Here is a 26,148-nt window from a genome sequence, read left to right on the forward strand (position 1 = left end):
GCGCTACAGATAAGAGCTATATAACTCAAAACCTGTTTGCACACCAAACTAGAACACAAGAAATCCACCTCTGCAAACTGCGTTTTTCCGATGCAGTTTTTGGCATGAATTGTCAAGCAAGATTTAACTTTGCAATAGGCAAAATCTGCGTGAAAAATTCCAACACAGAAAATTAAATACCCACATCAAGAAATGACCGGGCAAATTCCACATCCGGATACATGTTAGAGATATGGACTTTGGGGGTGTTTTTTTTTTTTTAAGGCCAAGTTTGCTGCTAAAAGTCGTGGGATTAACACCACCATGTGAACATACCTTTAGGGTAGGTTTCCATATAGCAGAAATACTATAAAACCCTAGCAGCTGAAAACTCCACAGCAAATTCTGCAGCATTTCACACGTCAGATATTGCACCTTCAATGTGGATTTTAACTGGGATCTGCAAGGGACTTTAGTATGTACAGCGCTCCCATCCATCCGTCACAGCAGCCTTTAGTGTGTGCCGAGCTGCTTGTCAGGCGATTTAGAAATGGCAACCCCTGACCGGCGGATTGGTGCTCACTAGAAGCTGTTGGCTGATGTGAAGGGGCGCGATGTATTGCAAAGTGAGGTGTGAGCGCTGCAACTCCTAGCCGAAATCTGCACTGATAGGTGATACATGTCAGTAGTAGGAAAACGACTTTAGGGCAAGTTTACACATAGTGGAAACACAAAACACAAAAATCTGCAGAGACCCCAACAGTGAGTAGAATGGTGGTCCCAAATTTGACAAAAACAGTAGTCTAGCACAGGAGCTGACACTCCATTCAAAAGCTATGGGACTGAAAAGACAGCAAGTGGCCGTTTCCAACAACCCCATCTGCTTTGCATGGAGCGGCAGTGCATATGCTTCACTGCCACCTCAATCATCTTAGCTGCACAATCAAAAAGCAAAATAGTTTAACTGAGGACCCTCAATCTAGTGAAGGGTGGTGGTCAGGGTGATCATGTATAACCTAGCCTATGGATAGGTGATGGATGTCATTTGTGAGACCGCCTCTGAAGTAACTAACTTTCTGAAGTCTACCACCTATGGGCACATTGAAGGTACTCCGATGTTTGTTGGGGGCAAAGGAGGACTGGAGAGGCTGAATGAGCGCTGTATGAACTGTAGGTGGCAGCCTTCTGTGCCCCAACAGCAGAAGATCATTCAAGACCTCGCAGTTTCCACAATACAAACATGTGACCTACCACCCAACAGTTACCAACCCGCAGAGAACATGTAATTTGTAGTTCTCCACTTGCAATATAGGAGACAGCTGCTTTATAACAATCACATCAGCATGCGGTTCTTTTACATGGGCTGACTGCACAGAAAACTCTGATTAAACGTATTAGCCAATATTCTGGTGAGGAGCTGATGAATAACCAAATGCTCATTTTTCAAATGATGATATCTTTTATGCAGGCATAAAAATGCCCACCCGCTGGCAGTGCATTCCCCCAAACACTGGGGATATACTGCCGACAAGTCTTGGCGAGTTTATTTAAATAGGCGAGAACTCAGATCCAGGTAGCCTTAGTCACAATTTTAAACGTTACTTTAACAACCAATCACAATTTAAGTCGTTTTCAGACATGAAGGAAAAAAGCAAACAAAAACAAATAAAGCTGGCCATTCACAGTTGTAGTAAATTAACCTGTACCCAACTGTCCTGTGTCCCCTCAACTCCAGCGCTGCACCTCCATTCTCTGCGCTGCTGCTGTTTAGGCTGCAGTCATCCTGTTATCTAGCTATGACAGGCTGCTGCAGCCAAACAGACCTCAGTGGTCGACCACTGACTATTCAGACTCAGCAGCTTGTAAATAAATCTAGCGGGATGAATGGAGAGGCAGCAGTAGAGTTGCAGGTGTCCAAGACAGGTAAGTAAAGGCTAGGTTTTTGGGTATGGCAGCTGAAACTAATTTTTCTCTGTAAACCCCTTTAAAAACCTTAGTTTCATTTATAAATACACGATAAAGATGTAGAATAGGCAATCACCATAGGTTTATACAGCTGATAGCGAGCCATCTGCAACGCATCGCTAACATTAAGTTTAAGCTGAAGTTTTCCTAAAATCAGATCTGACTTCATTTCCCCATAATATGCAGTAGGTTTGCAGAATGTCTGAATAAGCAAGAGGCAAAAATATCCAAAACTGTTGCTTTTCTATTGTAAAAGGAGCTTTGTTGGGCAATTTATAGAGTACAAGAAAAAATATGCAAATTCAAGAAGGCCGTAATCAGAGAAAACAAGATATTTTCCACAATAATGCTTTCAGTTAAGCAGTATTACTGTTTTTAGCATGAAAAGCTGCTGCATTAACTAGAATGCTTCCCACAAGGCCACAGAGGCACACCTTAGGATCCAAAATGGGTGGCGCTCCCCGGTGGGACTCCATGAACTCAAGGGCATCCTGCCAGTAGTCCTACAGAACATGTGCATGGCCATAGCCGCCCCCATTAAGCATCTCTGACAATCTGCACTAGGGGGACAACCCCATGGTATACCATCCAGGAGGAGTTTAAGAGATCCCATTTAGAAATTTTAGTTGTATTAGTTTATATCTGTAGCGCTAAGTAAAGGACCAGAGCTTGTCAACAAGTCTCTGGGCATCCAAGTCTGGTGTATCAAGTTTCCACTTCCGAAAAGGTCTCCCCTTTACATGAAGCAAAGAGTTGCTCCAAATGCCTATAAAAGCTGGAAAACGCTCTCAAAAATGGGCCATATGAGCCAGCCGCTCCAACAGAGTCAGGGTAAGGGGGGTGGTCAAACCAGCAGACTGTCCTAATGGCATGACGAAGAGGTGGTCTAAAAAAAAAAAAAAAAATCAGCTACTGGGGAGGTTTAAGCACAATTTTAATTGTGACTAGATACAGAAATCCCCTCCTTCCAAAATATCTCAGAGGGTAGTAACCACATGGCGCTTCCAGAACATGAGTCTGGGAAATGTTGTGGGTGTTGGAGATGTACATTGGGAGAATTGGTATAGGACCAATTAGTTGCTTATCAGATGTCAAACAGAAGGCAATGCTCCAGATATTTAAGGTAACCCTCAAGAGTATGAGTAACGTAACCACATGGGGAGCAGGATCCCTCAGACACTGGTCAGGGCCACCATTGGATTATAATCTGAGGAAGAGAGCCACTATGCCGCATTCATCAACTGGCCAGCCAAGTAATACCAGTATAATTAGGCAAGTCCTGGGCTTTCTCCAACTGAGGGCAAGCAAAGAATTTCTAATTAAATCCTCAGAGTAGACCCTTTCCACAATACGCAAAGGATTATTTGTGGAAAGCGGTAAAGTGCTTCTAGACCAGCATGGAAGAATAAGAGAGAACATATAGAAATTTGGGGAGCAGCTTCATTTTAATCAGATTTACATGGCCAACTAGCATCAACGCAAGGGAAGCCGAGCGGGTCACCAAGTCTCCTGCCCAACACAAAAGTGGGGCAGAGTTATTCTTGTAAAAGTGAACGGATCTGCATATAACCATCCTTAAACTGCTGCCCTTCTAGTACTATTGGTGGATTATCCCACAGGAGCATATTGTACATCCCTGAAAGAAGACAGAATCACAGAGAAATAGCAGTTTAGGTAAAAGTATAAACGTCACAACCAGAAACCAAAAGAAAAAGAAAGTAGCAGAACCTCTGTACTAACCCGTCCGAAATAACTAGCTCCGGCCTGCCCACGTGCAGTAATTTATAGTAGTAGCTTGTGCTGCCATCATGTGGTCTACTAGAGCTCTGCATCTGGTCCTGGGTCACTGCAGTACTTCACTATAGTTTACCTCCACCAACTCCCCCTACTCCATTGAACTAATACCCTCCGGCAGTAAATAGGGCCATACACATTAGACCGCAGTCTGCTAAATGCCCGTTGGGCCAGCAGCTCTTGCCCAAAGGCCCCCATACACTCAGCCAAGCATGCATGTGCTCTGAATGCAAATAGGGCAGATGGAATACCTCGGCAGCGCCACTTATGGGATGGCAGCATGCCTTCAAATCAATGTTTGACCCATTATCATTGCTCTACAGACCTGTATAAAGAATTAAAAACCAATCTAGAATCCATACACAGCTGTTTCGGGGTGTTTTCCCCTCATCGGTGTGCAGTAGGATCCTGGCTTAGCTAGTGAGAGGCCTATGATGTGGGCCGGGAGAGGCAACATCTCTCCTTAGGGAGAGCACCAAGAAGGTGAGCGGGGAGACTTAAGGCCATCCATGCTCCTCGCAAATAAAGGAACAATACCTCTGCAGCGCCACCTATTGGATGGCAGCATTCCTTCAAACTGATGAGGGGCAAACCCCCCGTAACAGCTTTTTATGAATTCCCAATCATTGTTCTACAGACCTGTATAAAGGGTCAAGCATTGATTTGGAAAAATGCTGCCATCCAATAGGTGGCGCTGTAGAGGTCTTGTTCCATCTTCCTTATTTGCATATTACTCAGAGGAGCATGAATGGCCTTGTAAGTCTCCTCACTCACCTTCTTGGTGCTCTCCCTAAGGAGAGATGTTACCCCTCCCGACCCCTATGCTTTGAATGTAGCAAGGGAGAAAAGCTATAGACACACCCTTCTGATGCGGCCTTATTTCCCCCAAGAACAAAAAGACCATGTTGCATTCTGTGATCCTTATCACTCCGGACTTGTGCTGCTGGAAACCAGTTGGGAGGTCCTTCAACACATCAGAACAAGAGAAACCCTGGAGTTGGGAAGACCTACCTTTAGGCTCGGGTCAAACAGGGCGGATTTGTTGCGGTTTTGCAGCGTTTTTTCCGTTGTGGTTTTGACGCAGAATAACTGCTTCTGCAGCAAAACCGCTTCAAAGGTTAATTTGGGCTTGCAGATTTTGCTGCGCATTTTCATGCGGAAAAATCGGCAAGCGGTTTTTTACTTTTGTTGCGTATTTGGTGCAGTTTTGGCTGCGTCCTTAGAGGTCTATGGACAAAAAAGCGCTGCGGAAACGACCAAAGAATGAACATGCTGCATCTTTTAAAACCGTGACGCAGTTGTATTTCTGCACTGCGGCTGTGCTGAAAAAATCCGTCCTGTGAGAACAGCTTTTTGGCAAAACTCATTTGTGCTGCATTGCACTGCAAACGCAGCGGTTTTGCCACAGTGCGGACATGCAATGGCAATCCGCGGCAAATCCGCCCTGTGTGAACCCAGGCTTAATGTGTGTGACCACCTCATGCCTGCAGACGGCTTATGCCCTGTACACTCGTTACACTGACAGTGAACTCTGCGGTTTCCAAGTGATCACCTTGCGTTACAAGATAAATTGTATAGCCTGCAGCCCTGTAACCTCCTCCAGAATAACTGCGTACGAACAAACATCCGCTGCTAAATCAGGAACACATTTACAGACTTGGTGGTGACTGGGGTGTCCGATAAGAGGCAGCCTGCTTGGCTCATTTTTGAAGACCGATGAGCTATATCAGATACTATTGGTTGGCTCGATGGTTCAACCATGTATTTATGCATTTTTGGTAAACACATAACCGGTTTAGTTGAACATTTTTCCTGTTAAGATATAGATATTCCATTTCCTTAAAATATTTAGCTGCTTTCCTTTGGTGAAAGTGAAACCATAAATCCTAACCCATCGGGTGTTTAAAAAGAGAATCAAGCTTACATTAGGTGAACTGATGCCATGTAGACATATCAATATCCCAATCCCTTCTATTAATGGGAACCTGTCATGCCCCTACGGTGCGGTTAGAGAGTGGGGGTGGGTGGGATGTATTTTTATCCCCCCCCCCCCCCCCTCGCTAGTCAGCCTCTGAAGTCAACGTGCGCCAAGAAAATCCAACTGTCCTCCGAGTCCCATGTGCACGCTCTCCTATAGACTTGTATAGGAGAGTGTTCACACGGGACTTACACTCTCCTATACGTGTGCGTAGCTCAGCAGGTGACCGCGCTGGATCGCAGGAGCATAAAAATCCCTCATGCAACTCCTTGCTACATAACCCAACAGCACCATACTTCGTTTATGGTGCCGGGGGACGTGACAGGTTCCCTTTTAGCACTACAAACCCTCCTGTGGCCTTAATCACTACGCCTCTCATGATGGAGGGGCTTGCGTCCGCTGATAAGCCTGAAAGCCATGCAGGTGGAGGTGTATTCTGCTGGTAGGGCCACCCATGCTAGACAAGTTTTAACAGAAGACCCAGACTAAGGGATCGTTCAGTGTTATATGCTGGGCGACTCCACTTCTGTGACCGCTGCAGAAAACAACTCAGTGATGTTAACCCCAAACGGAAACAAAAGGATGTCACTCACTTCCATTGCTAACATTTATTTGGGGTTTATTTTACAAGGTTCCCATGTGTTACAATTTTATTTCAACTATAGAGCAGTGTAGTCAACCAAGTTATGCCGGGCTCTCATCAGATGTACACCCCCAGCACGCAGCCATGTACTATCTTGGTGCGTATGTGCGCGTAATACACGTTAAGGCACATGCTGCGATTTGTCTGAGTGGCAACATGGCTACCAGTGTTAGATTGGTGCAGCATATTGCGCACACAAAACCCACACGCGGAATATGCATTATTGACACTTGTGAGAGCCCGGCCTTATTCTATACTTTAAAATGGTCAATCAGCATGCAACAAACTCCCCACCATCCATGACTTTACTGCTGAAACCCTAAACCTGCTCGCTCTAACAGAAACATGGATACAGCAGTCTGACACGGCTTCTCCTGCTGCACTGTCTTACAATGGCCTGCAGTTCTCCCATACCCTTTAACCGCAAGTCAGGCGAGGGGGAGGAGTAGGTGCTGTTTCCTCCCCGCAATGCACCTTCCAGGTCAACAGCCCCCCCCCCCCCCCCTCAGTACCCCCCCTCACTTTCCCATCATTCGAGGTACATGCCCTACAGCTTTTCCGTTCGCTGTCCAGGGATGGCAGTACTCTTGATCTGGTCTTCTTACATCTCAGCTCCCAACTTCTCTAACTCACCTCTCCTGCTCGCAGACCATAACCTTTTCTCTTTCAGTCAAGCTTCCTACCGTATATCCCCAGCCCCTCCTACCTCTTGTATGTACAGAAACCTTCAGGCTGTTCACACCCAAAACTTTGCCGAGTCCCTACAGTCCACTGTCCCCCATCTCCTGCCCCCACTTGGCTGCCGTACATTACAACACCACTCTCAAACATGCCCTGGATGAAGTGGCGGCCCCCGTAACCAAAACCATCCGATGCAGACCGCGGCAACCCTGGCTCACGCCTCAAACGCGCTTCATCCGGTCGTGCTCTAGGTGTGCTCAACGGCTATGGAGGAGGTCTCAAAAGTCCGCAGACTTTCCACTTTAAATTCATGCTCAGAACATACAACCCTGCCCTCCACCATGCCAAACAAGTCTACTTCACCCCCTGGTCTTTTCACTATCACACAACCCTAAACAAATCTTTGCCACTTTCCACTCCCTTCTCAGCCCAAAACTGCAGCCCCCGGTGACGGATCTCCAGGCTGAAGAGCTGGCTGTTTAGATCAAAAAGAAAATTGACAACATCCAGCAGGAAATAACCTCCCAATCCCAGACTACCCCTGACCCAAGTCTCATCAGCACTGCATCTAGCTCCTGCTCACTCTTTGTACGCAGACCAACGACAGAGGAAGATATCTCCAGACTGCTCTCCACTGCTTGCCTTATCACCTGCACTAGCGACCCTCAAGCCCCTCACCCCTCCTCCGATCCCCTCTCCCCGGTGGTTATCTCCCACCTCAACACTATATTCAACCTCTGATCTCTGGCGCTTTCCCCTCCTCATTCAAACATGCTATCATATCGCCACTGCTAAAAAAACAAACAAACTTGACTCAACCAATGCTGCCAACTACCGACCAATCTGGAACCACCTCTTCATCTCCAAACTACTACAATGCCTGGTTTACTCCCGCCTTACAAGTCATCTCTCAGAAAAGGCTTCTTGAGCCCCTACACCCAACAGAAACCGCTTTAACTAAAGTATCAAACGATTTCCTGACGGACAAATCGAGGAGCGACTATTCCCTAATGATCCTCCTCGATCTCTCTGCAGCATTTGACACCGTTGACCACAAACGCCTCAATATGCTTCGCGGCATTGGACTAAGGCAGGGGTCCCCAAGTCCAGTCCTCAGGGACTACCAACAGGTCATGTTTTCAGGATATCCTATGGTAAGAACACCTGTGGCAATGTCTGAGGACTGACAATAACTACATCACCTGTGTAATACTGAGAAAATCCTGAAAACATGACCTGTTGGCGGTTTGAGGACTAGAGTCGGGGAACTCTGAACTAAAGGACACTGCGCTCTCCTGGTTCTCCTCCTACCTATCCGACCGCTCCTTCAGGGTCTGCTTTGCTGGCTCTACCTCCCCTCTTCTTCCCCTTGCTGTTATGGTCCCCCTGGGCTCGTTTCTCAGCCCCCTCCTCTTCTCCATCTACACAGCTCCTATTGGACAAACCATCAGGAAATTTGGCTTTCAGCACCATCTCTAAGCTGATGATACTCAGTTATACCCCTCTCCCCGTGACGTCACAACAATGTTCCTTCAGAACGCCACCAACTGACTGTCCGCTGTCTCTAACATTAAGTCCTCTCTACCTAAAACTGAACCTCTCAAAAACGGACCTCCTATTTCCGCCCTCTACTAACTGACCTCATCCTAACATCTCTATTTCAGTGTGTGGCACCACCATAACTCCCAAACATGCCCGCTGCCTTGGGGTTATATTCGATGCAGATCTTTTCTTCACCCCCTACATCCAATCTCTCGCCCGAACAGGTCAAGTGCACCTCAAGAACATCAAGAAACCGCGCTTTTCTCACCAAGCCACGAAGCAATGGAAAATGGGCAGGTCTATGGGCTGTGTGTTGCTGACCTTGGAGATAACACTTGGCAGCACCCTGAACAAACAAGCAGCCCTCTTTAGAGCTCAGCGCTGCTCACTCCACATGGCATGGGGCCAGGAAAATGTAGCCTAACCAAAGCCAGTTTCCACTTCCAGTGTATTATCTGCAGTTGAACGAAAAATAAAAAGGCATGCGCCTTCCTATAAAAGGTGTACCAGGACTGACCATCACGTGCTGTAACATCAGAATCATGCTCTGTTCATCCGACAGCGGCTTAGACCAAGGCTCAGTTTTGGTTGCCTCTGAACTATGTGGGCTGCATACGGAAGTCTTAACTCACAAAGGCAGTATCCAAGAACATAGTGCAAGCTATAGTCTTTACTGGTCAAAATGTGATTATTCTCAGTGAGAGAAACCAAGTAATCTTGTAGATATGATAACTTTTATTGGCTAACAAAAATACATGATGTTATAGCGAGCTTAAGGACCTTTCAGGGTCCTTCCTAAATCATGGGTCATCTATCGTCACCATTATGATTCTTTGAGCACTTCCATCAGCACTGTTCATTCAGCATTCATTGGTGTAACTTCAGTACTAATACGGAAGTCCCCAAACAGGCAGCAATCACCAGTAAGCCATGCCGTTGAAGACAATTACACAGGGGAGGACATACTTCCCGGATGGAGAATCAATGTCTGCCCAACATAGTGCTGTATGGAGAGCTCAGAACATGTCCTAAAAAAGAAGCCACTGAAGAAGAGGTACAAGGATTCTTCCAAGTCCCTTGAAGCCGGCCATATTGATCACAACGAGTGGTCTACTCCAGTGTCTGATCGCAGGACTTGGAGGCAGGTCACATGTGAAGCAGTCTCCTCTTTTGAGAGAACTCGCTGGGTTGCTCTTGAGGGTGAGAGGAGACCGAGAACCAGGACAGTACTGCACTGAATTTAGAACAAACTTTTTCCTGCAATCATTGTTGCCGGATCTATCTACTCCAAATGGAACTCATCCACAATCAACATCCGCAGGCATTGAAAGGCATGGATTTTCAAATTTTCTTTCACTAGTGGGTACGAATTGTGTATTCTGCGAGCAAAAGAAAAATTGCTCTGTCTTACCGCAGAATCCGTGCAGACAGCCTCCAGTCATGTCAATGGATGCGTGTGACCCGCAGCCCGTTCGCATTTAACAATGCGTATGGGCTGCAGGTACCCATGTCATCACTAAGTGGGAAATACAAACCGTGTACTGCGCATGACCGTACGCGAGCCTCCACGGTAATACCCAACACACTAAAGTGCCGAATGCAGGGTCACCGGTTGGGCTTACTGCTGGAATGCGCTGCAGGCCTCCCGCGTGTGGAATCAGACCCGCTCATGGGAGCCTGGCCTGAGTGCGAGAGAGAAAGGCCTTCTTGTTACATATAACAGGTTTTGTACGTTAACATGCCCTACTTCTAGCACATTACCTTAGAGCAGTTTAACATGCAGATTATTGCTGCATAGCCCTTGGCTAGAGGTAAACACAGCCAAGTCAGTTTCTGAACACCCCCACACTGGATTAAGACCAGGTTCCCTGAGTTCTGCTTTAAGAAAAAAAAAACCAATATCTCACAGATTTCGGTAATATCACTCAATATCTGCATTATATAAAAAAATAACCATCTGGGCTCGATAACTCGGGTCAGGGCTGACTTCAACAGTCGAAATTGTTACCTTTACAAGGTTTAACCCTAAATTGGATCTTTTCCTGTACCTGCATCAGTCAGTTCTTCACAATACACTTCAGCATATGGACATTTATAAGGAATAATAAAGACAATAAGTGGCACAACGGGGGATGTTTTAGCACAAGAAATTGGGTTGTCAGTCTTTCCCTGACTTGACCTGGCACTACAAAGCAGCCCAAGTAGCTCAGCTGACCACAGTAGGGCTCTTACTAACCCAGGTAAATGGGAAAAGAGCATACATTGAGCCATTTACAGTAGATGGTCTTATGTGGATAACAGGTATATCGCCAAGTCACCAGTCATATTTTCAGTACAAACTGTAGACTTTACCCTCCTTTAAGTTGATTAGAGGTAATCCTAACAGCTCTCTTCAGGACTGACTGTTTTGGAGAACTACAACATGCCACCAAGTGAACATTTCTATCCAACTAAAATTCTACACTACTTCTAAGCCGTCCCTGCATCTAAACCCCTGATGTTAGTCTGTATGAATGTGTCACGTAGGCCTTTTATCCATTGTATTAACTACTATAAACGCTCGCCATTAACAATGAGTGGAATGAAGACCTAGCTGCCCTTCTTTCCACTGTTGTAAAAGCTCATTTACATTGGACGAGTGTTGGGCAAACGATGTCCGACACTTGTCCCTGTATTACCGCGCTCCTGCATAGGACCTGGCACAGCTGGCTCGCATACGGAGCAGCCAACAGGGCGGCGGGGCAGTGCAGAAGACTTCTCTCCTCTCGCTCCCTGTTGACCACTCCGTGTACGAGCCAGCTGTGCCAGCTCCCGTGCAGGAGCCCGGGGATACAAGGACGAGTGTTGGGCATAGTTTGCCCAACACTCGTCCAATGTAAATGGGCCTTAACCTGGTGACTTTATAGTATCACATTAATTGTAACTTCTATTAAACAGTTTCACATAATCTGTACCTGATTTACACAATCTATCCCACTGTCAGAAACGTGTGCATCAAGGGATGCAGCGTCCCTGGAGGTCTGTGGCGCAGTGTGACCCCATCAGATAGCGGTCCCATTCTGGCAACAATCACATGATCCAGTACTTCATGAACTGTTCCCATTACTCCCCACAACTAGGTTATCAGGGGACAAAGCTCCAGGGAACCAATAAAATAGATTGATCCAATTACTTACACTGTCCGCCAGAATACATATAGCCACAAAGCAGATCAGGTTCTCTTATCACGCTCTTATGTTATTCAAACAAAAGACTTGAAGCCACGAGGAATGATGCCAGAGATCAATATGATAGAACCTGGCACCCATGGTTATACCGCTCTGCCATGCCCGCACTACAGCTTGTTCTACAACCTTCTCTCCTGCTTTTTTCCCCTTGCTAGAAACTCTAAAAAAAAAATCCCCATTCCCAGCATCGAATGCCCGTATTACCCAACACTCCATGTAATGCGCATTGAGACGAGGACTCCGACAGGTCCGGCCACCCTTTCCATGCCTTCTTTTTTCTGTTTAAATCACCTGTTATCGGTCATACTTTTATACGGGGTCTCCCTCACAGAACTTTTTGTACAGTGCTGCGCTAAATGCTGTAAAACGCATTCATTTCAATTGAGCGTTTCACACAAGCACCAAAACTCTGCGCCTTGACAGCGATGCATGTACTAGATCTTTGGCTGTTTTCAGCCACGCATTGTCCATTGAAATAAATGGGGAGCTGTTTCAGCGCTGCTGAAACCGTGGCACAACTTGCTGCGATGTTTTTGGCAGCGCTAAACGCAAGCCAGCTGTTTGACGTAACACCCCCCCCCCCCCCTCCAAAAGAATTCCTACCTGACTGGCGCAGTCAGGGACCCCACCGCTGTTCTCTGGAGCTCCGGGCAGGATGCCGGGCGCTTGTCAAGCTGACAAAGCATCTATTGCTAGTGACGGGGCGATGGCTCTGATGGATTCAAGAGAGCCGGCTCCGCCAATCAGAGCTGGCGCTCGGTGCACCAATTACAGCCACTCAATGCATCCAGCACCAATCAGAGCAATCTATTGCTGGAGGTCAGGAGCTTCAGAGAACAGCATAGGGGACCTAGAGCCAGCTAAGCAAGTATTTCCGCAAATGCATGTGTGAGGGAGGCCTTATACTGTACACACACTGTATATATACACACTTAAAGAATAGACCATTCGGGTCTCTATACATTGCATACATAAAGCTGCTCACTACTGCGAAACCAGCCAATCAGCAGCCAGGGAATGTCTGCTCCAGTAAGGCCTCAAGTCCACAGGCATAACCGAGTTGCAGAATCCACGTGGGTCAACCGTGCGGATGATCCGCAGTTCAATATGTCCATAGACAATCTCTGGGCATCCGCAGGTATTTAAATTTTATCCCGGTGTGCGGATCGCATGCTTTATTTTTCCTGCGAATCCTGCTGGGGCAGCTTCCATTCAAGTCAATGGAAGCAGTCCGGTCCACGACACTGGACGTGCCACGGATCCACAGGAAATTTATAAAAGATTTTTTTTAAAAAGGCACGGCGTGTACGCTGTGCAGTAAAAAAAGATCCGGCTGCGACCAGACAGGTGAGTAAATGTATTTTTAGCCTTATGTAGGGGCATGGCAGGAATCAGCTGTGGGATTCCACACGATCTGTGTGTGCCCTTGGACACGGGGGCCTAAGTGTATACACACGCAGCACATCCAGATTCCATCTGCGGGAATCTGCAAGGAACCCAGCCCCATGCGCGGCTAGTGACCCTGCATACCTGTCGTTTTCCGGCTTCTCTGCACTGCAGAATCTGTATTGAATTCAATGAATGGCTGAGTGCTGCCTGTGATTGGGATGATTTTTGGGGAAGGGCTTCTATTTCGGGTCCCCACCACCCACCGTTAGCCTTTCCGGACTACTAAAATAAAGACCAATAAGACAGACCCAGGTAGAATGATAGACCAGGCGTCTATAAAACAGATTCACTTTGTCCCTTATCTTAATCCCTCTCTATGGCCCCCTGCACACGAGCGGAAATTCTGCAGCGGGTTTCCCGCAGAATTTCCGCCCGTGCCCGCCTACGTTTGCATTGCAAAATGCAATCCTATGCAGACGGCCGTAATTTGTCCGCGTGAAAACACGCGGAAAACAAATCGTGGCATGCTCTATTTCTGTGCGGGTCTTCAATACTGTCTGAGTATGGATGTGTGGTATCAATAGCATCTCCTCATACCATATTCAAGAGATATAGTACATCTGGGTCGGAGTCACTAGCAGGCTGATAATTACACAAGTTGTCATTTTGCCAGTGAGCTGTATAGCACCTTTGGTGGTATTCGTATATGTTGTATGTCACTGTGTGTCCAGGCATTTTTTATTTATTCTACAAATAAAAAGTTTTATATACATCACTAAATTATAAATATTGTGGAAATCTGCAGCCGGCTGTAAAGAATCAGTGGCGCAGGCAAGCAAAAAAAAGGTCCCGAGTTCTGTTTGCTGATTTGGCATAATGACAATAAGTGGTGTAAAAGTTATGGAAAGTTACATTATTTTGTTTAGTCTCCAGAATACACCATTAACTGTTAACTTTACTAGAGCAACCAGTGTCAGGCAGCTGCTGACAATGCAAATAGGATCATAGGGTGCATCAGAAGAGGCTAGGGGCGCATGACAACACCACAAATCACTGGTCAGACCACACATGGAATATGTAGGGTTTTGGGCACCGGTACTCAAGGAGGATTTATCAGAACTTGAGCGGGCAACTAAAATAATAAATGGAATGGGTGGACTAAAGAGATGAGCACAATTGAGATTTTTTAGTTTACCAAGAAAAAAAGACAGCTGTGTATCAGGGGACAATACAGAGATCTCTCCCATCAGCCAGGAATGTGACTAACAAGGGGGCATCCTCTACGTCCAGAGGAAAAGAAGGTTTCTACACCGACATAGAAGGGGGTTCTTTACTGTAAGAGCAGTAAAACTGTGGAACTCTCTGCCCGAGGGTGTGGTGATGAACTCATGAGAGTTGACAAGGGGCCTGGACGCTTTCTTGAGGATGATTTAATGTTTTAGTGACTGATTACTTCTGAAGGGTTGGCGACCCGGGGATTATTCGGGTTGCCAGATTGGAATCCGGAAGGAATTTGGATTTCCTAGATAGGAAATTAGCTTTGGATCAAAATTACAGGGCAAAAGGCTGAACTGGATGGAAAGAGGTCTTAACCTTACACCTAATGTTACCATGTTCGAATAAAACAATTTTTGAAACCAAAGCACCACAAAAATCCTGGTGTCAAGTAGCCTTTAGGCTGGTTTCAGGTGGCCATAATGAGGCCACATTTTAGCATACATAGGTATGTATCATGGCCACAATACCTTATCAGAAACGATCACCATAGGGCAGTGGTGGCGAACTTATGGCACGCGTGCCAGAGGCGGCACGCAGAGCCCGCCCTACTTGCACGCGCCGTCATCGGCCGCTCACCACTTGTTACTACCAGCAGGGGCTGCGGCTCCCCTGCCAGCATTCACTGAGCTGCGCTACTAGAAGCCCCGATCCCGGCGAACACTGACGGCAGTGTGCAGCCGGGATACTCCTGCCCCGACGTCTCCTCGGTACTGGTGAATTATGTCACCACCAGAAGTAAGGGGTGGCAACATAATACACCTATCAAACAATGAGAATGACGGGGGTGAAATCATACGTTGTGATGAGCCCCGCCCCCTGACATGTTGGCACTTTGCAGTAAATAAGTGGGTTTTGGGTTTCAGTGTGGGCACTGTCTCTAAAAGGTTCGCCATCACTGCCATAGGGAGAGGGAAAATAACTATGCGTTACCAAGTGTGAACACCACAACAGGATTTAATATTGAAGGGTTTTCTAGGGAACCCCTATTGATAAGCATCCTCAGGTTAGGCCATAAATAACCAATCGTCTGAGGTCTGCTGCTTGGGACCCCAGCCGATCAGCTGAATGCTGTCAGCACTGCTCACAAAGGGGTGCTGCGCTGACGCCTGTAAATGCAAGTGAGGCTTTCATTGGTTTGTAATAAATATCGTGCCTGCAAATACGTGTAAGGAGTACATCACAATTAACCCCTTCCGGCACCAGGCTGTAAACTTACGTCCTGGGGATAGCATGAGATCACATATGATCTCGCGCTATCCCGCAGTGGGAGCCGGCTGCAACAGTGGGGGCATCCGAGATGTCCCCTTCCCTGCCCCAATCTATGTAGATCACGGCATGGGAAGGGTTCACAGAGGGAGCGCGCGCCCTCTGAAGCTGCCGGGCTCTCGCGATATAATTGTTGCCAGTGCCTAAGATTGCTGTATAAGCGATAAGGCATGGCAGGGCAGTAGCCATGCCTTATCACAGCGATCATCAGGGCAGTATTGTAAGTGCCCCAGGGGGACACAAATTGTGTTAAGATTTAAAAAATGAATTGGAAAAAAAATGTAAAAACCTTTTTTTAATGCTTCTTCTCAAATTAGCATTAAAAAAAGTTAGAAAAATTAAAACTCCCCATATTTGGTATTGTCGCGTCCGTAATGACGTGTACAATAAGCTGTACATGCTTTTGGAAAAAAGCGTAAAAACAGGCAAAATGCTAATTTTTAGCAATAAAAGTGATTTAAAAAGCCATATGTACCTTAAAATGGTATGATTAAAAGCAACAGCTCATCCCGCAAAAAATAAGCTTTCATAGAGCTCCATACATAAAATAGGAGGGGGGGGGGGAAACCAAAAAAAAACTTACAGGACTTTGAATGCAGCAATTTAGGGAGAGAAAAAAAAAAAAACAGACTTCCAAAAAAAGCGTTTATTGCAGAAAAGTGAAAAAAAAAAAGTAAGAATTTTGGTATCGTTGTAACCATGCCGACCCGCAGAAAAAATGGATTGTGTCGTTTATGCTGTAAAAAAAAAAATCTATGGCAGAATTGATGCGTTCTCTCCCTGTCATAAAAAATAATAAAAGTTTTACAATATAGTCTATGTACCCAAAAGTGGCACCGATAAAAACTACAGTTCGCCAGGCAAAAAACAAGCCCTTATACGGCCGCGTCGACGGAAAAATAAAAAAGTTATGACTTGATAAATGAAGAAAATCTGCCAAAAATCGTAGTGTCCTTGAGCCCAAAATAGGCCATGTCCTTAAGGGGTTAATTGCTAGGGGCAGGATTAGGTTTACTGTGCGAGGGCCCAATGATGTGCCATGTTGGAAGCACCTATAGATTTTACTATTTAGGCAACAGACTTTTAGCACTGCAGTTTGACAAATTCTTTTCCCAGCTACAATATATAATGCTATTCTTGTACAGCCCCGTATATTCCCCTGGTGGGAACATTTGGTACTATTTTTTCTTTAAGACATCTACACTTTCTATCCCTGTTAGTACACACACTAACTTGTGTTCTATGGGACAGTTTTTTTGCTTGAGACTTCTGAACACTTCTAGTTCAGTTGTTCCCACCTATCACATTCCATTAATAAAATCATTGTGTAAAAGGGTCTAGATGAACAATTCTGTAACATCAGTCAAATATTGTAGTTACTGGATTGTAGCTAACCCTCCCATTAGCCGGAATAGACAAACTTGTCATACAGTGAACAAGAGGGCAACAACATAAGGAATGTTAGAGATACTAACACAAGTGCTGCGTAAACTATGTAGGCATATATGTTTGGTGCATATATGCAGAATGTGGATGTGACCAAGATGATCCTAATACTGGCTGGATACACTGACACGGACAGGGGTATATAACAGAGCAGTTGCCGGCTCTGGTCCTGTACTCTGAGACATGGGGGACGTGGCAGGGATATCATGCTGTACTACTCTACTCACCTGGCAGAGATGCATTACCATTTTCTAGAAGCAGATGCATGCACAAAAATAGAACTGTCAACTAAATTAATGGAACACATATGGCTTGAAAACTAATGTAGGCAGAACTAAACAGAAATGACCTAAACGGAAGTGGTTTACCTCTCTCTTGGCAAGGAGCACATTTGGGACAATATGAGGCAAGCACCGTCCCAGCATAAGCATGACACCATTCTCACTGTCGGCGATCCTGGACACCTGCAAATTAAAGACACGCTAGTAACTCCCAGCAATCAAATGGGTTCTGCTCAGTTCAAGGGTCAACAACCCTAGAAATGAGTCATGACCAGAAAAAAAAAATCCGTGTATTCGACTAGAGCCGGACTATGGGGACAAAAGGAGTCCTGCGGACAAATACGGACAGGATTCTGGTAGTTGCACAGGAAAGAATCTACAAAGTAGCAGATATAGTAAAAGCCAGCCACAGACGATTTTCTTTGCAGATCACACCCATTTGACCACATCTACTGACAAGCTAATAAACATGGCTATGGACATTACATAACCACATTCTGCATGTCTGGTTTTTGCCCAATTAGTTTCTCTAAAGAGAAGCGCCATGAAGGGAACTGTCAGCTGCTTCTTCCCAGGACCGATCACTCCAGTTGAACCAGACTGGCATGGTAATGAAGAAACTAAAATCAGGATTTGGCCAATTGCAATTTAGTGCTTTAGATAGCTTGCATTAATATGCCCTACTAAGGCATATGAGTATATCAGGAGGGCTGCCTACTACGGATGCCCCCATTTAAGGCAAAGAGTGGCACTACCTCTTGAGGACTTGGCACATACGGGCACTACAGTCAACTTCCCCCAGTGATATCACAGTGTGAGCCAACCCGGACAACTGCTTTATAACCTACCTAGATATTCATAAGGCTCGTCTCCTTACAAGAAGAAACACTAGAATAATGAACTTCACGTCCAGCATGAAGGCAGGCTGATTACTCACTTAGCAGTTAAACACTGAAAGATGCACAAAAAAGGCAGTATAAAGAAATCTACAGAAACACGGGAAGACCGATTACCTCTGATCCTAAACGACTGTCTGCTGACATGCGACAGAAGGAAAGCAGGGCTTGATGAAAGGCTGGAGATAGTTTTCTGTTGATAGGATAAACGGACAGTCACATTACAGGTAACATATGCAAGGGTTAACATTGTGGCTCAGACCCTCTGCTATTTGGCTGAAGCGGTTTGGATGCATTTTGTTAGTAATATGTAAGCAAAGACCCCCATGAAGGCACAAGCTGAGCACAGGAATCCGGCCAGTCACCAAACCTGCATATCTTCTGATTGAGCACAGTGATCTTCTATTGCTGTGTCTCTACTGCTAGCACACAAATCCTTCGTTTATTTGTCACTGCGCATTTTGACAAAAACTATCAATCTGGATTAAAATTGGAATAAACTTTTAGAACTGCAGAGTTTTGCCCTGCGGTCCTCATCACTTGCTACTCCTGTCCTCTGCAGAGGATACATCCGCACTGCCGCCTTCAGATGCCAAATTATCCCCTTAACTGGCCCATTTTAAGCATAAATTGACAAAGCGATTTGTTTTTCTTGCTGTATTCCAAGAAAAATATATAAAAATCTTGTGTCAGTAAGGTCATGTAAGGGATTTAACAGGAAAAATAATTTTGAAAAGAACTATTTTTGGGTACATGTTATTTGGGAGGGAGGTTGCTGCCACTCTTTTGGGATTTGTTTTCTCAAGTTAACCATGCGATATCCAACGCATTTGGAAAGCCTTCATGATTTACTACGTTTGCAGACTAGTTAACAATTTTAAAGCCATTACACAAAACACAATTTTGGTATAAGTCGCCATATTCAAAAAACTGCAACATTTTTATTTTTCTGCCAGTGGAGTTGAGCGAGGGCTTATTTCTTATTCAAGGGACAAGCTGTAAATTATATTAAATTTTGTTTAAATTCAACAGTTAGATCACTCCATGTGAGACAGGATACAGAGAACTCTGCTATTTTGGCCACATTTTAATATTTTTTCACATCGTTCACAGTGCAGGTTTATTAGTGTTCTAACTTTTATTGGGGCCAAGAACAAAGCAATAACCCTGTGTGGCTTCTTGCTTTCCTTTTCTACATAAAGGGCAAAAGAGTCTTTCATTTCTTTTACACTTTATTTTTTGGGCTATTAGCTTTATCACCTTTGATTGCTGATAAACACAGCAACACTTCACTATTGCCACGTACTCCACAAACCTATTAGAGCTTCTTTCTAGAAGGACCTAAGTCTACTGCAGACTGCTGGCCAGGAGGCAACCGTTAAATCTCTGTGCCACAGCAACCCATTGGAACCCTGGGATTGTGTTGCAGGCGACAGAGGGTGCCCCCTTGCTGTCCGCCTCTTTAGATGCTGTCATCCCAATATCTAAAGGGCTAAATCTCAGGAAGTGGAGCCACTGCTGATCCCAACAGTTAGACGTCAGCTGGACTTCTGCCATATCCAGCATGGGACACCAACACTAGTTAGTGGCAGCCATAACAAGGCAGATGTGTCACATAATGGAGAGTTCTCACTGAATTCACATGTAAGCAATACGCAGAAAATAGAACCCATTGACTTGATTTCATTAAGCTAATTGGTCATTTCAATGACAGAGCATCGTGGCATTTTTTTAAAACTAGCAAATGCGCACAATGACACAAAAGCCACAGAAAACATTTTACTTTTGCAACTAGAAACCCAAATGCAATTTACCGATTAGGCTGATCAAACTGGACGCCATCTTTAATGGGCGGTGTACACAGCAGGGTCTTCTTGCTCATTTTTGACAAGTCAGGGCTGGGGGGAATGTCGTGTGACAGCTGGAAGTCTGGTTCCGCTTGCTCTACAGCCTGGTTTTCTTCCGCTTTTTCACATTTACTGTCTGTTCTGAGGTCTATGTAATGGTCGCTTTCTTCTGAGGTCTGGCTCTTTAGTCTGGCAGGGACATCATGGGATTCGAAAAGAACTTCTGCCATGGAGCTCGCTCTGAGAGTTTCTATTTCCCTTAAATCAAAGTGATATTTTAAAGCAAAAAACAAGAACTTAATTTGTTAGACATTTGAATACATTAGATGCATCATTTAGCACGTTACATGTCAGTCTTAAAGAAACTCGAAAAAATGAGATCTGTAAGGGAAGAGTATAAATCAGTGGTTGGAATTTAGGAAAACAAATCAACGGGAAATTGAAATTTTACCAACTCCACAGGAGACAACTTGGGGATTTATACTTCAGCCTTTCAGTTTTGATTAGTTTATATTTGGCCGAAGTACTCTGAAGTGCTGGTATTATGAGACGCTAATGTTTATGCATAAAGCGGCGCGATGCAAAGTCTCCTATTAAAAACAATGGGAGAAACTTGGCTATCCTCAGCAGCGGCTTGCTACATCCCTGAAGTGATGCGAGGAGGTTTTGACATAAAAAGGCCTTGCATCCCTGGGGAATTAACATGGTGGGAAGTGAGAAATGGGGCCGTGATTCACAGACCCATATCGCGCTCGCCTGTGTGACGTTCGCCTAAGAGTTCCTTCAGATGGCCATATAGTCAGGCCATGTGATCATGTAGTCTATGGACAGCACATATAACCATTATTGCCCCACCCTATTGGGATATTCAACTGGGTGTTCATTCACATAGACCAATGGGGTCCGTGTAAAACAAATCAGTAACATTTTTCATAGATGAGAATAGCGCATGCACTGTGCAGGGTCCATCAACATGGAGCAGCACAGACCACATCTCATGCAAGTTCAGCAACCCCCATAGAGCCACCAGAATACGGCTTTAGACAAAAAGCAGCTCTCAGCGAGTACACAGGAGACAACCTATAGGAAAGGTAGAGGAAAAAAGGCTGCTGTGGTGCGAGTTTAGTAACAGGGATGTCTGGCTACAGTCAGTGCCAACAGGACAAGGATTTCATTTACTGTTAGATCACTTTACTTTGGTTGAGAACCTCTTAAACAAGCCTGTCTACAAGCCGCCTTAAAGACATTTTATGATTTAGGCCCGATAGTATCTGGATACAGAAAGTTATCTACATACAAAAGCGATAAAATCCTGTTCAACCTTTTCCATGATAGACAACGCCTGGCTTTGGTACAGTTATGCTGTGAAAGAAGTCATGTCACTGTGAACAGTTTAAAGGGGTTTTCCAGGGAGAGAACTACCGATGATTAGTCCTTAGGATAGGTCACTAATAGTCAATCGGTCAGGGTCCCAAGCGACTGATCCCATCCAATCAGCTGAGCGGGCGCATGCTGTCAGAGATTGGAGCTGAAGCAGTGGAAGTCTCTGCACCGACCTGTGTGATGGCCAGTCGCTTGTAAACTGGAACAGCTCTCATTAAAATCAATACAAGCTGTGCCTGCAGTTACAAGCGCCGGCCGCTACACGGAGGATGGCGCAGAGCTTTCCGCCACTTCAGCTTTAACTTTTGTGTATTTGCGGCGCTGACAGCATGCGCCTGCTCAGCTAATCCGTCGAGGTCCTGAGTGACGGAACCCAGATGATCAACTATTGATAACGTATCCGAAGGAGAAGTCAGGATTAGTTCTCTCCCTGGAAAACCCCTTTAAAGTACAAAATAAAGAGAAAGTACGTATTTGTTCATAGACTATATACTTCTCTACCAGATCTGTATACTCTGCCTGCATTTACAAACCCCTGCAAGAAATCCTTTAATGTACGTAGCGATCAGTTGGCTTCTCAGCTCTTAAAAAAACTTTAGATACTAAGAGGGTTATCGCACTTCCAGTGAACATTGCCCTTACAGTAAGGCAATAAATCTTAGCGTTAATTCCGTCTCCAATACACGTGATCATTCATCACGACTGAGTCTATGAATATATTGACTTTATTTTACTTCTGTTAAACTTTTACAGACTCTGCAAGAGGAAACTAACTTGTTTCCATGGTTTCACAAAATGTATCTGAATATATAGCATAAACTGAAGCAACTAAAGACATGAGAACGTAAAGGTTACTTTAAGATAATCATTTTGGGATATTACAACATTGCCATTGCTTAAAGGCGTTGTACCAAGAATCATTTAACCACAGGATAGGCAATAAAAGAGACCCTCACTGATCCTGAGAACAAGGTTCCCCTCTTCTCCGCACTGGGGATGGGAGGGGCGCGGGGGGTGAAGCGCACCTGCAGCAATGTCAAAAGAAATTGAGCAGTGGTAGCAGAAGCACGGCTTCAGTCATTTCAATGGGGCTCACGGAAATAGTGTGCAAACGCTCTGCTAACTCCGGCAGTCCCAGTCCACATTAATGGCGTGGTGTTACGCATGCTTGACCACCGCTCTAGTCAACCTCCTGCACCAATCACATTATCTTGTGGATAGGTGAGAAGTCATTTTTGGCACAATCCCCTTAAGGTTAAAAGCACTCAGGTTTCAGCACTACTTACCTCTGGAGGATCCCAATTTGATTCAGCAAAACTTCTTTTTCATCATTACATTGCTTGATCCTATTTTCTAATTCCCGCACTAATTCAGATGGCTAAACAAGAAAAGGGGGGGGGGGGGTGAGAATAAAAAAATTTAAAAAAAGATAATTTGATAAATTTTTCAATCTTGACTCATCAAGGGATTTTTATCTTAATGACTAAACCCAATGTCAGAGTGTGAGAAATAACAGTCAGTATTGTAGCATGCAACAGAACTCTGCAAATGCAAAGTAACAATTATGTTGAGCTCAAGACACTAGTATTAGGTACTCAGAACAATGCTGTAGTGTGCAGCAGCGATGCTAAACCTGCTGTGGCGGGGTTATATCTACTGAACAGAAGAGGAACAGTATCACAATTCATTGGATTATCAGACTACCAGCTCATCATTTCTGACCTGTACAACTACTGGCTCCACCGCCGGTCTTTCACTTCTTGGAAAGGGCTGTAGATCGTCCTCCTCTACGCTTACTGCAGCGTCCGCTGTGTCCTTCGCTGCAGCTTGGTGGCTGCCAAAGTTTCGGTAAAGCTGCAACAAGTCTGGAGGTTTTGGAGTGTTTAACCCTACGTCATCCCACAGCTCAAAGTCCTACAAAGGAGACAAAATATAGTGTGAAACTAGTTCCAAATCTGACTACCAAAGTCACGTACAATGGAAAAGGCCTAAAACAGAAGGCATTATTGAACTCCCTGCATGTTTAAGGGTTTTTTCTATTTTTCTAATCTGGTTTAAAGCTAGACTTTATTGTACTTTTAGTTATCAAACGAAATGGAAGAATTTAAAAAGACGCATTCCCACAAATAAAAGCCACTTAAAAATTATTGAAGTCACATAGAATTATACAAAATTACTTTTTGTAATAAAGCTTTAATTTTTTAAAAATTCTAAGCGTTCCCATGCGATCCGTGTACCTCCAGGTCATGTATGCAAAAAGTGGGTAGGCTGTGCATTTCCCTTGACCTACTACTGCTCCCATGCACAGACCCCAGGACTACGTGCCTTGCAGTCCTCCACCCTGTCAGTTAACACTCCCCAATTCCACCCTCCAAATAAAATTCACAGGGAACTGAACCAGATGGCTCTCAATAGAAAAGCACATGCAAGACTGCAGCCTAACTCAGAAGCACTAATCTTAGGGGCCATTTGAATGAAATTGTAGTGAAAATGATAAAGGTCTGGTGTAAAGGAACACATTTGAGCAATAATGTAGTGTAAACGCAGTGGATCGCGGGCTTGTCTCAGTGTAACATGTAGGGGGAAGCGCTGAGCGAGAAGCCCACGATCCAGCAGTGAAGCCTGTCTGATCACTCTGCAGGAGCGCGAATGACCTTCGTGTTGATGTCAGCGCTCTTGCAGCCATTTAGACGACTGTCGTCCCCTGTAAAAGGGCCATAACAGAGGATACAAGGCAGGAAGCAGTGCAAGGATAGAAGTACCTGCAACACAGTCACCTAATACAAGCATCACTGTTGGACAGAACTAGTAGTAAAAGTAACGCAGACACTTTTGAACAGCACATTTTCACATAATAATTAACTGAAGTGATGGTCAGTGATATTTTATGCTGCCCCGAGGATTTAGTGAGATTTATGTTAGTGGGAATAACCCTTTAAAGGTGCTTTTACACAGTACAGCCTGTCAGGGACAACATGCCCAGTGTTAATAGTCCCTATGTTTGTACACGGGAACAACTGTCGCCAGTGAATGGAGGCGCAGCGGGCCGGGATTGTTCTGGCCTACCCGCCTCCATTCACAGTAAGCAGTCGCTCACAAGTGTTACAGCACATTAAGGGGAGTGTTTAAGTCAAAATGGATTTTTATTTAGTGGTATGAGAAAAAGTGAGCTCCTTAGCACATTTCGATCAAACTGAGCCACAACAAGGTAACTTTATGTAAGTGGGACCCCACACCAACCGGCTCATCTCTTCAGGTCAACGCCTTTACATGCAGTCAGGGAAAGTTATATACTGTAATTGAAAGGCTTGAAGCAGTGGAATGTGTTAAGAACTTCTTGTTAGTAACTACAAGAGTTTAAATGCAATTTTAATTCAGATATTAAAGACGGGCCACAGGATGAAGTCAGCAGGCTGGTGGCGCGGCTCTGCAGCCCTGCTGACTGTCCCCGTTTACCACACTCCTGTACAGTCGATCAGACGGGCTCTTTATCGACTGTCCGACAGCTCTAGGTCACCCACCGGAAGCTGAACCCAAGTAGAGTCCATCGGGGCGAAGGCAGGCCAAGTTGGTATTTAATAAGTGATAGCAGGCTGCGGCTCACCTGGTCATCATTCTCATCAGAAAAGGTTATAGAAGTAAGTTTGTTGTTATTTTTCAATAAATATTCGTTGACAAGGAAGTTTAGTGCTCTTTTTTCAAGAGGTTTTATAGGCTCCTAGATAAAAGAAAAAACATGTCAGATTAACAAGGTTAACTTATTCACATTGAGCAATCTGATACTGCAGACAAATAAGCCGCTAGATAAGAGGACCTCCTACTTCACGCTGCAGGGTGCGAGGGTGGGGGTCAAAAAGCGGGTCAAATTCCTGCAGAAGACAAATGAAGCTCCGTTCACATTGTGGTTTGTGTTATTCATTGAAGCCACAATACTGCGACAGTCCGGATACTCCACAGCCCCAAACACCTTACAGGATTCGTCACATTCTGAAGGCCCATTATTTTTAGAGAAACACAGAAATCTGCAGCAGAGGATTCTGACAGACCTTTAGTGAAGGGTTAACAGCTGTATCTGCAGCCATCACATCTTTTCAATGTGAATTTTTTTTTTTAAATCAGATCAAAAAACTCATACCACGGAACATTTGTAATATTTTAGCTACAATAAGATCAATCTAATCAATGTAACATTACATGTTATAGGCGCCAGCTAAAGGGCCATTTACACAGGATCAGCTGTCGGTCAAATGATACTTAACACTCGTCCCAGAGCTGCTCGTCCTGTGTACACAGGAGTAATGCTAGCATCGCTCACAACGCTGCCGGACTGGAGGTGGAGCTGACCACGGAGCGGTCTCCCCCCGCTGCCTCCCTTCACAGCAACAGGCAGTTCAGTGTAAACAGCAGATCACTTCTGAATGGCTCGTCGTTCAGAAACTGAATTGTTGTACAATCGCTGACCTAATTAATATTCCAGCAGGAATTAGATTCTGAACGATAATCGTCCCATGTAAAAGGCCCATTACTTCAGGGAGTTCATCTGATTGCCAGAT

At 45.0% G+C, this 26,148-nt stretch overlaps 1 protein-coding gene across 5 annotated transcripts in view; it reads right to left on the reverse strand.

Annotated features, from left to right (window-relative positions):
* The window catches only part of RELCH (RAB11 binding and LisH domain, coiled-coil and HEAT repeat containing), a 216,282-nt gene that overhangs the window by 107,055 nt on the left and 83,079 nt on the right, over nt 1-26,148 (reverse strand). For all 5 annotated transcript variants that reach the window (XR_010786694.1, XM_066579173.1, XM_066579175.1 and 2 more), the window contains 6 exons: nt 25,200-25,313; nt 23,318-23,509; nt 22,882-22,973; nt 20,180-20,470; nt 18,483-18,558; nt 17,557-17,652 (listed from right to left, as the gene is read on the reverse strand). Coding sequence is in view for 4 of the 5 variants with exons in the window: in XM_066579173.1 (XP_066435270.1) it covers nt 17,557-17,652; nt 18,483-18,558; nt 20,180-20,470; nt 22,882-22,973; nt 23,318-23,509; nt 25,200-25,313 (861 nt within the window). In the remaining variant the exon portion in view is untranslated. The remainder of the gene's footprint in view (nt 1-17,556; nt 17,653-18,482; nt 18,559-20,179; nt 20,471-22,881; nt 22,974-23,317; nt 23,510-25,199; nt 25,314-26,148) is intronic.

This window comes from Eleutherodactylus coqui, chromosome 9 (genome assembly GCF_035609145.1).
Source record: "Eleutherodactylus coqui strain aEleCoq1 chromosome 9, aEleCoq1.hap1, whole genome shotgun sequence".
NCBI classification, from domain to species: Eukaryota; Metazoa; Chordata; class Amphibia; order Anura; family Eleutherodactylidae; genus Eleutherodactylus; species Eleutherodactylus coqui.